The sequence below is a fragment of the Mesocricetus auratus genome, unplaced genomic scaffold (assembly GCF_017639785.1).
Source record: "Mesocricetus auratus isolate SY011 unplaced genomic scaffold, BCM_Maur_2.0 Super-Scaffold_100024, whole genome shotgun sequence".
Lineage (NCBI taxonomy): Eukaryota > Metazoa > Chordata > Mammalia > Rodentia > Cricetidae > Mesocricetus > Mesocricetus auratus.
This window is the reverse complement of record NW_024429205.1, coordinates 25,046,352-25,059,473: the sequence shown is the minus strand read 5'-3', so window position 1 is coordinate 25,059,473 and position 13,122 is coordinate 25,046,352. Positions and strand designations below refer to the sequence as shown.

General features: G+C 44.6%; 1 protein-coding gene across 13 annotated transcripts in view; it reads right to left on the bottom strand.

The window, feature by feature from the left end:
- Ltbp1 (latent transforming growth factor beta binding protein 1) overlaps positions 1-13,122 on the bottom strand; it is a 375,435-nt gene that overhangs the window by 208,532 nt on the left and 153,781 nt on the right. For 7 of the 13 annotated variants that reach the window (XM_021229273.2, XM_013116008.3, XM_040730932.1 and 4 more), the window contains one exon: positions 6,632-6,799. The exons of 1 other annotated variant lie outside the window; for it this stretch is intronic. In XM_021229273.2, the coding sequence (XP_021084932.1) occupies positions 6,632-6,799 (168 nt within the window). Of the gene's footprint in view, positions 1-6,631; positions 7,060-13,122 lie in introns of those variants that run through there. 5 more of the 13 variants (XM_021229276.2, XM_021229275.2, XM_021229278.2 and 2 more) reach the window with 3 other exon arrangements.

The following is a 13,122-nucleotide window of genomic DNA, read 5'->3' as shown; positions in this document are numbered from 1 at the left end:
ACCTAATACAATACACACTCTTATATGGATGTATATAGTGTCTTATGCCAGATTACATGCAGCACAAGCTGTAGAATCTTGGTCATTCGGAAGCACACACCCAATACATCTAAGGACATCCACATAGCTGGGCATCCTTTCTCCAGAATGCCTTTATCCTGCAAAACTAGAGCTCTACCCCCACTAATAAACTGTCCATTCTGCCCTCCCTGCCACCTCTGGCAATAATCACTTCGTGATTTCTGCCTCCGTGAACCTGGCAGCTGTAGCTACCTCAGGACACTAAATCACAAGCAACCTGTCCTTTAGTCACTGGCTTACTTCACCTAGCATAATGTCCTCAAGGTTCATCCATAAAGCAACCACATTATACGTCACATTTCATCTACATTAATGTTATGGGGAAGGAAGAAGGACTTTGCCTGTTTTGTTCATTGTTGTTTCTCTAATGCCTAAACTCATCTCTGACACCTAATATATATTCAACACATATGTTAAAGAAATAAGGTTTGTATATCAACCCTTTAAGGGGAATGTAAAGAGGGAAATATTCTACACTAGGGTATTTATTATTAGAAAATAAGATAATTATAGATAGATGGATGATAGATGATAGATAGATAGATAGATAGATAGATAGATAGATAGATAGATAGATAGATAGAGACACATGTAGTTGCTTTGTAAGACAGGTTCTCGCTATGTAGCCTGAGATGACCTAGAATTCTTTGAGTAGTCCAGGCTTGCCTTTAACTCATAGAGATCCATCTGCCTCTGCCCCAAGTGCTGGAATTAAAAGTGTGTGCTACTATGCTGTGCCAATAATAAATAAATTTTGGAGTGGTTTCTTTGACAAGTTTCTAGGCATTCTACATTACCCCCAATGAAAGGCAACCTTTTTTTTCTGTTGTAATGAATCACCTTTAAAACCCAAAAGGTATCCTTATAAAATTTATTGGGAAGAAAATACAGTCTCCAGTTCATCAGAATGAGTCCCAAGGCATGTTCAAGGATGAGCTGGCATTTGAACAAAGTTGCTGGGAAAAAAATAATCTGTTTCCCCACCCTGAGCTATCAGTTTATTTAACACTTCTCTGACAGCTGTTTTCATCCCTTCTTGTGAAGACAACCTTTAGAATGGATTCAGCAATGTGAATCGTTAGCCACGCCAACCCCCCACACCTTCCCCGCTTCCTGCCACCAAAGTGCAGTCTTTGGAAGCTGAGTTCTAAGAGAGATGGGAAGGTTTCCAACACAGAGGATGAGGTGAATGGAAGAACAGTGGGGTGGTCATTCACCCAGAAAGTGACCCTCCTAAAACACCAGGTTCTTGTCTGAAAACAGTGAGCACATCTCTTCCTCTTGTTCAAAATGATTGATAGGCATCAATCAACGTCACCTTTCTGGAGAACTTCCTGAGTGAGTAGTAAGAGAGTAAAGTTCATATTTCCGAGTCTGAAGTTCAAAGCACTCCACAGCCTTGACAGACTCACCATTTGTTATTGCTAAGACAAACTATTCCCGGTTCCACAGAAACACCTGTCATTTTTGTCTTCACACTGAATTTAAGGGAAAAAAACCCTTCCTCCCCGTCAATTTTCCTTGCCTCTCATTTATTTTTATATAAAGACCTTACAATGTTTAGAGTTTCACAGTCCGTGTCAGTCAACAAGCGGGCCATGTTCACTGATTGCCTGTGTGACAATACGCTGAGGAGGGGAGAGAGTAAGGGGGGCTACACGGAGGCATAGAGGGACACCCCTTCCCTCTTCAAGTACCCACCCCAGTTGGAAGTGATTCCTCAGCTCTTCTCTGGACTGCAGCTCAGCGTGATGTAGGGTTCTGTATGCATCTTCTATACCTCCTCCTTACAGCAGTAGCTTCATGGCTTGTCCCTCGTGTAAAACCTAGGACCCCGCTGAACACATAATCACTTGCTACACAGTCAGAGGAGGGAGCAGGGGGTAGGTCTTCATGTAAAACCTAGCATCCTGCCTTATGCAGAATTATTTAACACGTGGTCAGAGGAAGCAACATGAGACAGCTGGAAGGACTAAGACACGCCCAGAAACGTTGTTTAAAGTCGTCTTCCTTCAGGGCACAGATGCCTCTGGCTCTCACACCTGCAGATTATGGCTGTCACCACTGAGTTCTCTCAAATGAAGTAACAGATGGGGATGCGGTTTCTAATTTATCAGAGTCATTTCTGGAGTTACTTCCTAGGCATTCAGAGGACGACAGTCCTTTCCAGCCACTCAGAGAAACAGCACCGTGCGAACAGTTTCTAATTTATCAGATTCACTCTGGAGTTATTTCCTAGGCATTCAGAGGACGACAGTCCTTTCCAGCCACTCAGAGAAACAGCACCATGTGAACAGGATGCAGAGCAGTTTGTGTTATCTCTTTTCCCAGCTCATAAGAGTCACAGCCGACGGCATGCATGCAGGGTTTGTGATATTCTGCTTGCAACACCAGTGAGTCTTCGGTCCCTTTTTCTACATACGCACAGACACCTGATTTTCATCACACACACACATACACACACACACACACACACACACACACACACACACACACACACAGGTTAAGAAGCCACTGACACAGCAGCATTGAATGGGCAAAGCCAGCCCGCTCACCTTTAGGTAAGTTTTCATTTTTCAAAAGAAAGAAATGAAGGGAAAGAGGGAAGCAGAAAGAAAATTGCCATCACTGGAAACAAATCAGTATAATTAGAAATCTGCTCTATAGACAATATGGCTCAATGTAAATCTTCTCTACGCCATCTTATTATTACGATGCAAAAGTACTGTGTCCCTTAAAAAACATCTCCATGGGGCCTCACTCTTTTTTTTTCTTGTCTTTTTTATTTAAATCAGAAACAAGCTTGCTTGACAAGTCAATCGCAGCTCCCTCATCCTCCCTTCCTCCTCAGCCCCCCAATCCCCCAACCCCTCATCCCATCCCCCTTCACTCCCCAGGGAGGACCAGGCCCTCCATGGGGATCTCCAGAGTCTGTCATATCATCCTGGGCATAGCCTAGGCCCTCCCCCATGTGACAGACTGAGAGAGCATCCCTCCATGTGGAATGGGCTCCCAAAGTCCATTTGGACACCAGGGCTAAATACTGATCTATTACTACCCAAGGGGGCCTCACTCTTTATCTTATAAAATCTTGTATGGATTTGCTTCTTTTTGGGACTGGGGCCTTGTGTACTCTCAGCAAGAAGAATTCTGCCACTGAACTACACCCCAGCCTGGAGACCTCACTTTGAAAGTCTGGTTTGGTAGAAATTCTACTTCCTGATTCTCCTCTTACTGGATATCAAGGGCAGAGATTATTAGGTTACTCATCACGAGAGAAGTAGGGAAATACCCGCTGCTTTGCTCACATCTGCCAGCCCAACATGCAGTCCATACAGCACAGAAGGCCAACCCAGAGGGAGCATGAGTAAAGGGATCCAAGGCCCAGGCTGCTACAGAGCAGTCCTCTGTATGTCTATTGGTGACTGCCCAGGGTAGTCGGGGTGACCTGGGGCCCAAGAGGGGCCCAGAGCTCGGCTATAATGAAGTCAGGATCCTTAAGTACCAGGCTGCGTTAACCCAAATGTGCTCCCTCCCTCTCCACCCCCCACACCTCTTTTTTCAGTCTGTCTACATGTTCCAACTCCGTGGGGTTCTTCAAGGTGTCCCTTGGAGGCACTGAACTCAGACTCCAGGGAAGTAAGCATAGAGATGACGCAGAGTTATCTAAGCCCAGTTCACTTAACCCTCTGTGCCTACTTCGTTATTGCAAAAACTGGGTGACAGTAAGGTTAGCTCTGCTCCCTTCAAAGATGGGTAAATCACCAGAAAAAAAACATTGTAAGTTTTGTCTACTGTGGGTCATGTCATTAAACTATCCTCCGGACTTCATGGGATACTCTTTCGATAGTGTTTTGACTCCTTGGGGCAGGGATCCACAAACTTGAACTTGAGACAAACTTTGCATACCAATTGTCACTGGGCCACAGTGTCTACTCTTCTATGTACTGTCTACGGAGCAGCAGAGGGGAGTGCCATAACAGGCCACAAGACCCATGAATACTCAGTTGTATTGTCTGGCCTTCCCCCAGGAAAGCACATCAGGCCAACCCCTTTAGTACCCTTAAGTACGGCAAGCCAAAACCAGTTGTTAGCAAGTTATGAGCACTTGAGTTTTCCACAAATTATACTGCTTTCCATGCGTGTGTCTTATTTGTCAAAATACGTATGACCTTACACAAAAGTACAAAGGGAGAGAAAATAAGTCAGAAAACTACTCTTTATAAATAATAAAATACATTACACCAATAAAGTTCAAAAAGACCAAAGCACACAAATGAATTTTTGAGCTTTGCTGTGTTTTTAAAGGATGACACTTTATAAGTTTGCTAAGACATCTCTTTCCAGTAAAGATAAATTGTAAAACGTGCCCCTCAAGCCCTCTAATATTTGAACTTAAATGGAATAAAATAATATTGGAGAGAAATAAAAGATTCCTCATGGTTTCCATTGCAAAACTACTCACTGTAAATAGAGCTTTAAAATTTTTTATTGTACTTAGACTTTTGAAAAATTAAATGGCAATGGGGGTGCTAAGGGTTGATTCCGAACTGCTTTTGTGGGTAACTGTGTCATACATTATATTCTGAATAAGCTATGTGTAATCTGCCCCTAAACCATTGGGCAAAAGCCAACAAGAAAAGTGTGCAGCATGCGTTAACAAGCAGACTTCCTCTGTTTCTCAATGCCTTCAAAGATTCAGTTTCAAAATGAATATGCTGCAAGCCAGAAAAAAAAAGACTACCATTCAGTTACTTTGTCGTTGCTACTGTAAACATTTGCCATAAGTGCCGGGAGTGCCGGGAGGCGCAGACCACGCTGATGATGACCGAGGAGAGCAGTGAGAAAGGACTCCTGCGAGGAAGAGCGAAATGGGGAAAAAAGCACCCGGGTCCGGTATCTCCTGCCTGGGGACTGTTTTCTCCCTTCCTCCCCCTGTTTACAGGAAAGGAGACGGCCGTGAAATAACACTATTTACCGCTGACTTAAATGCCAGAAGATGACTGAGAAGGAGAGGCAGTAGCGGAGCACTGTGCCTGCCATACGCATGGAAACACGTCGAATCACCAATGTGACCCACAAAAGTAAAAACAGGAAGCCTCACAGTGTAAGATTTTAGGAGTCACTATATATATAAAATCCCATTTATTTGAGGGGTGAGAAAATCGGAGTCCCCAAAATCCTAAATGGCATGCCCTGTGGACTCCCTGGACAGCAACAGAACCGATACTCCCGTCTATTTGCCTGATCATCAATCACTTCAGCACTTCACCTTAGACTCCGCCCCCTGGCCTGTTAAGCACTATGTGCCATTTGGCATAGAAGACCTAAATCCTCCTTAAAACCTCTCCCAAGTACCCTAATCCTAGCCAGGAAAATGACAATACCCTATTCAATCATATCCATGGGTACATATTATTTTTCCAAGCACAGATGATCAATAACACAGCTTCAGCCTCATTTAGAGTTTCCACAATGCCACGGACTGACTGAGGCACCAGTAAGGGCTTCAGGCTGCCCTTCATACTTTGCCTTGATGAAAACTCAGTTTGAAATAGCATCCCTTTCCTGCACCCCTTGGACACACAAACCCAAGACTAAACAGCAATATTCCATAAAAAGACCAGATCTAGCCAGTGTTATTATCTGTCTGACATTTCAGTTATTCTTGTGAGTAACTCAAAAAGTAACGTGGGTGTCTGGATTATTTGAGTACACATGGCAAGCCATAACTGGTCAAAAAATAATAAAAGATTCTTTTTTTGAGTGACAAAAATACTGTGTTGCATGATGGCATGGCGCTATGGCAGCTTTCAGGAGACCGCAATACTTTCTCCGCTTACAAAAAAGGCAGAAAAGAAACAGAATTTTAAAAGAGGCAAAAGTCCCATTTGTGCAGTCAGTAACTACTAGTTTATATTTAAAGTTTTTGTGGGCTGACGGCAATCCACTAGTCTCTCTTATGCAAATTCATCTTATGCATCAATCTATAATTCTGTCTCATGATAGATACAGAGCAGACACGTGGCAGAAGAGACAAGGCTACATTGCTTCCTAAACCAAAGTGCAGATTTTGACAGTTTATAGAGAAAAAGAATTACAAGCCCCATTATTTATGATATGAAAACTTTTAATTTTAATTTCATTACAACATTCCAGGTTATAGGAGTTAAACCTAATGCAGATCCAGTTTATCAACAACCTGATAAAATCTGAAGCTAAGCAATGCAAGTTAGATACTCAGGTCTCACCTAGAAACTCACTCTTGTCTGGTCCACTCAGTACCTTCCCATCACTGAACAGCTGGGGAGATGCTAAGTCATAAGGGGAAATATTCTAGTTGCCATTTCCCCAAGAAGCCAAAAATCAGACAGAAAAAAAAAGTATTTCAAAAAGCAACTTAAAAGACCTCATAAAACAAGCACATTCATCTTCAGAGATAGAAAGCTGTTCAGGCAGAGAGAGCCATGTGAACAGAAGGGTGTCCAAGTGTTATATCCTCATAAAACGGCTGGAGGTAAGGACAGTTAGGGACCACGCAGAAACTCACCCACTCGGAAGTTCGTGGCTGTCAGGGTGTCGGCTGCATGGCCGTTCTCACTAATGAGAGTCGTGGTATTCCCCTTCTGGCAGCTGTTCTGACAGTTACCCTTGGTGCAGGTCACTTTACAGATGCTCGGAGTAAAGACCACCTTGATGCGGCCAGTGTGGTTACTCACTAGGAGCAGGGGCAGACAGAAAAAGAACAAGAAACGCATCAGCTTATCCATGAACTTGCCTTGGAAAAACTTTCAACCAAAAAAAAAAAAAAAAAAAAGAAAGAAAGAAAGAAAGAAAGAAAGAACGGAAAGGAAAAGGGCAAGAGAGGGGAAGAGAGCACCAAGCCCGGCAGGTCTCGAGCAGAGGGGAGCCTGCTCTGCTTGCTGCTCTCCAGCCAGTGGTGTCTCTGAAACAGGAGTAGGAAGCTTAACAAACAGAACTCCGGGATGCACTCCAAAACCACATTTGAAGTCGAGTCACTGGAGTGGGATTACTAACCACAATGCTGCACTTTATTCACGGGCAGACAAAGAGCAACATCCAGGGCCAGGCAGATTAAAGAGCCAACCCCGACAGGCAGATGTAAAGCAAAGGGGTTGGCCCCGCACCTAGTGCTGAATAAACTCCTGTGTCCTCAACTTGCATGCTTTCCCGTTTCTCCACTTATGAAGTCACTATTTGCAGCCCGACCCCTGGAAATGTTTTAGGCATGCGGCATGTCTGAAAACATCTGTCTCAAATCTCCTGGCACTCCCGGTTGAAGTGATCACATCCTATGACGCAGCTGTGGGAGCCCATTTCTTTCTCACAACTCATGGGCATCATTGGTCCATATGAATTCCTGCAACCTGTATTTTGTTTTCCTATGTATGGGTCAGTCACGGGGATGGAAGTTCCTCTCTGTTAAAAGAGCCTGAGCTCTCACCATCTCTGTACACAGACAACCTGAAGAGGGAATTCTGCCATTCACAAGGTACTTGCTTAAAAGCCCAATGCTATAATCTGACAGGCCAGCTGAGGCAACACCATATCACACAATTGGGCTCTGAGCCAAAAATGCATTGTGGCTTTGAGTCCTGGCTCAGTTCTCATGTAACTTTGTACATTGCATTTCACCATTTTCTAAGACATGAAAGAATTGAAACTGATATTTTCTAGCTAATCATAACTTTCAAAGTCTCCATGTGGGGCCAGCCAATGATGGCCCACAGGCCACACCTGACCCACTGCTTGTTTTTTTGTCAATAAAGTTTTATTGAAACAAGGCTGCACTCATTATCTATGGCTGCCTATTAGCACAATTATACTGAGATTACATGACATCAACATGACGGTTCTTCATAGCTAGATCTCAATCTATACTGTAGACTAGTACCCTGTTCTGACTTCTGTGTGTGATATACCTCCATTAGGGTCCTTCCTCTTTCCCAGTCCTGAAGCATTGAGTAGAGGTGTTGGCAGTAACTGATGATAGTGACAATTTAAGTCTTCTGAGAAACAGTGCCTTTACCCTGCCACTGTTCACAGAATTTCCAAAGGGGATCAGGGCCTAGTTGTCCATCCAGTCTTACTCCTGCCCCACCTCTGGACTTTGTTAACCTGATCAGAATTGTATTTTCAGAAAATCATTCATTATGCCGCTAGAGACCCATAACAAATTAAGGTGTGACTCCAATTTGAGCTTAGACACCAAAGTTTGACCAGAGAAGCCATTACAATCTCAAAGTTGGAGTGGGACCTATAAACTCGGGAAACTGAGACAGGAAAATTGTTGCAAATCCAAGGCCAGCTTGTTCTACCTAGTGAGTACCAGGCCAGCTAGGGCTATATGGCCAGACCTATTAAGAAAAGAAGGAAGGAACTAAAGAAAAGAAGAGAAGAAAAAGCAAAGAAGGAGGGAGGAAGGAAGTGAGGGAGGGAGGAAGGAAGGAAGGAGAGAGGGAAGAAGGAAGGAAGGGAGGGAGGGAGGGAGGGAGGAAGGAAGAAGGAAGGAAGGAAGGAAGGAAGGAAGGAAGGAAGGAAGGAAGGAGGCTATTGGTTTAATGAATAGATATTTTACTTGAAAACAGGCTTCCAGCATCCTTCAAAATTGGCATTGTATAAGAAGCTGCTATCAGGACTTAAGGCAGAGGCTCACCATCTATAGAAGGCTAGACAGTAACTATTTTAGGAATGCAGGCCAAAGGACACCATCAGAACTATTTGGCTCTGCTGCCATAACCCGAATGCTCCTGTACCAAGCCACACGGAGGGCTGGCAAGATGGCTCAGTGCTCGCTTGCTGTGCTGTCCTGAAGGCTGAAGTTTGGATCCCAGCACCCATGTTGGGCAGCCCACAAAACACCTCTAACTCTGGTTCCAAGGGATCTGATGCCCCTGTCTGTCATTCACAACTGTCCCTCCCCTCACACACAGATTCAGACATATACACTTTTTTTTTAAGCAGCGTGCAAACAGTGAGCATGGCTGCATTCCAGTAAAACTCTATTTGAAGAAAAAGTTTGCTGCCCACAGCTTTAAGTACTTACATGGATATTTCAGATTATCTGGTCATCTACCTTAGAAATCCAAAATCATGCAATGGCATACGGTCAGCTAAACAAAATTCTTCCGTTTTGTTTGTTTGTTTGTTTGTTTTAAACAGTAGCACAAACAAATCGGCATGGGCTCGATGTTGTCAGATGGTGCTTACGAATATCCTGAGGACACTTTGTGTGTGCAAACCCAAAGTGCAGGGGTAGGGTGGGGGCACATACGACAGACAGCATCTTCTCCCTTCAGATGAGTACACATTTCTATTTCTTCTGGCTCACGGTACAATAATGACATAAAAAAAACCTGGTGCCAACTGTTCTGTCTTCCCTGGCATTCACTTGGTGCATCAGCAGCTGCCATGTGGATGCCTAGTTGCCTAGATTACACTTGCTTATGTGAACTGAGACATCCAAAGAAAGCGAGTATTCAGTCATGAGCCCTGCCTCACCTCAGAGCTACAATAGTCGCTCTGGAGGCACTTTGGAGTCTCCCAGCCTATTGTTTTTTAAATTTTTTATATTTCTTTGCCAAAAAATATGTTTCTGGCCTGGAGTCATCTGGATTTTCAAAAGCCAGAGACAGTTTCATATAACTTAATCCTGATTTTTACAATGTGCACATTGTCTTGGAAGAAGATACAGGGGTTTTCATTCTTCCCCTTGTGTTTAACAAGCATCCTGCTGGAATTCAGTCCTAAAGAAGACACCTGTATTCCTGGTGGGTCCTTTTGTCTCATCACGAAGCACTTAATTCTTCACACCGATTAGTGTGAGGCTCCCACACTACTCTCCAAAATCAGAATGAAAAAAAACTATGTTGACACTAACCAGATATTCAGATTCTTATCAGGACCTCAATAAACATTGAGTGAATTCAAAAATATACATGTCTCCACCCCAATACCTGAAAACCATTTCTACCTACTGAAGGAATGGTTTTCAGTTTTAAAGTGCTCGAAACTGTAGTCCACTATTCAGAAAAAGGCCACACTCACCACCATGCAAGAGTCCAGTAGGATGTCACTAACCACGGATGTGAGCTCGTCTCTAAAGGCCACTTGGGCTATCAGAGACATCCTTGTGAGTCAACTACTACTGAACGACCCTTGTGCCTTGTGTCTGGTTGCCAGCAAATGCAAATAAATAAATAAATAAAGTGACTTGGACAAGGATGATTACTGAGCCCCTCACAGGACTGGAGTTCACAGGTTGCTGGAGTCATTTCTGTCTAAGGCCTTACGTCATAATGAGAAGATACAAGTCCAAGGCTAACAGTGGTCAAAGACCCTGTTGAGATCCATGTCCTGGCTGGTGTAAATCTGAGAAGCAAAAAAGGAAACCAGACAGGAGTTAGCAGAGAGCTCACTGGATACTTTACATGCTTGTTCTCTCAGAGAGAAAATAAGTGTAATTTTTAAAAACCCAGAAATCTTTAGCATGCAATTTAAGACCTCAAGTTTTAGGGGCTTTAGCTAAACGTTGAGATTGCCTGGAGTCATGGAGCATCTCCACAGGGCCTCCTAGTCAGTCAAAGATAATCAAGAGTCAACATCCTGTCTGAAGCTTCCTCCAGACCCTGTATGAAATTAGACCTCCAAGAAGAGGCTCAGAGCAAACCACAACTCACAGTGAATGACAAGTGTCACGGAAGTAAAACTGATAACCTCTCAAGATTTATATTAAGGGGGCTCTTATTTGTGCTGCACAATCACTACCCAAGAGAAAATTCAAAACTATGGGAATTGTTTCTGACAAACAGACCTCGGCCTAGAAAAGAGTACAGTTGCCATCTTTCACTCATCGGACCAAGATGTGACCGAAGCCTGAGGCAGCCAGAGGAATGAATCTAAAAAGTTCAAGCCTCACTTCAGACATCATGCACAAACACGGCCTCCTTAGCATTCACCCAGAATGCTGGGACAGCACGTCAACATCCATCCAACTTAAACAGCAGGCAGGGGCCAGCGAGCTCAGGCAACGTCCATCGGGGGCAGCCTTTCCGATGAAAAACCATCACCCTGCCATTAACTGAGTCAACACAGGTACCATATCCTGTCTTCTGGCCAAGAGAGACTTAGCCAGTCCTCTCTTTTCACCAAGTGGTCACGCTCCTGCTTGTAGCCCATCACTTTCCCCGGCCAAGGATCCTTTCGAATCTTAAGAGTATTATTCAATGCCGCTTAGTCCAACAGGGCTTTCATATTCAGCTCCAGACTTAAGTCCTTCTAGATTACTAAAACAATGCTCACAGAGTGTTCTGCATTCTTCAAACAAGAGGGAAATGACCAATTAACATCAAATCTCATGAGGGTAATGCCCAGGACTGGAAAAACCCTCCAAATGGAATGTCATTTGATATTTCTACCATGAGTTTGGGCAGGACCTCCTTGCCACACAGGTGATTAAACTTCAATGGACAGTCGACCTTTCTCCTCCTTCCAAATTCTCCCAATAATCACTGGAGGGAACAGCATGTTGGTGACGTGTTTCTCTTGAGTGCACGGGCACAAATAGACACTTACAGGCACTTAGGAAAATTGTCTTGTGGAAGGACAAAGACAAAAGTAGAAAATTACATCAAGCAAAGTAAGTTCCTGTGTGGGGGCCTGGGATAATGATTATCAAAAAGCAAAAATGACAGGCTTGAGAGGTGGCTCAGTTGGCAAAGTGCTTGCTCAGGAAAGCTAAGGGTCTGAGCACCAGTCCCAGCATCCACATTAAAGAGGCTGTGCATGGGGCACGGGGATGTGTGCCTTTGATTGGGTAATCCCACAGCTGGAGGGCTGGAGACCAGAGGATCTCTTGAGCCCACTGGCTGGCCAGCCTAACCAAATGGGCTAGTCCTAGGCTCCAGTGAGAGATCCTATCTCAAAAAATAAATCCAATGGCTCCTGGTGCTGACCTCTGCCCTGCCCACACACACACACACACACACACACACACACACACACACACACACACACACACACACACACACACACACACACATGTGGGACTCAACTGCATATGGCATTTTAAAATATAAATGGAAATGGCCCCCCAAAAGCCTACTTGTGATGTGCAACAACTACCAACACCCCCCTCTCATTATGACGTCACTTACGGTCTCCCTGGGAAAAGTGACCCCCCCCCCACCTGCAGCTGCCCCAGCTTTTTCCTGATGCAGAAAGTTAGCTCACACATGGTCAGTGCTTCCGCCAGGCACCAGACTGTATCCGCTCTACCCTCTCAGGGACGGCTCCGTTCATCCCCACTAGCATACAGTCACGCTGCGTTGCTTTCTTAGCTGCACGAGTCCATTATTCAACTCTGTCCCAGATGGAGTTCCGCTTCGCACCCCTCCTCATAACAACAAAACTCTCAGGTCCAGAGGGTACCCTGCTGCTCCCCCAAAAAGGCTCAGCCCAAAGCTGAGTCCAGATCCAGCCCAACCTGCACTGCAGGATTTCTGGAGGTGAGATCAAAACCACTGGCCCTCAGAAACTTGTGAAACTGGCTGCATCTGCCAATTGAGCCATTCTCTCACCTGTGGCAGAAGGGACACAGGACCTGTGGTGCCCATCAGCACATCAAAACCCGTGCTGGCGTCCAGGCTTCCTCGGTATCACAAGTACCTTTGTACATTTTAAAGTCCTCCATAGCATCCTAGCCCTTGGCGCCTACCCCCTACCCTAAACGCTCTCCAGCTCACAGGCTTCTCCATCTGCTCCCCTTTCTTATACTGGGGCTGTTCTCCCTGGACTTACTCTCCCTTACTTGCACTTAATCCTTCTTAGCCCACCCCAGAGTGCTCCCGGTGGAATGAATACACATTGTCAAATTCAACCAAACTGTCTGGCCTTTCTTATTTCAGCTTCTACAATGTATGGCATGCTATAGCACCCTGCCTTGTGACATATTTTCCTCATTTGACTTCTAAGCTACCCGAATCTCTTAAGGTCAGCTCTTTCCTTGGCCTTCTCCCTTCT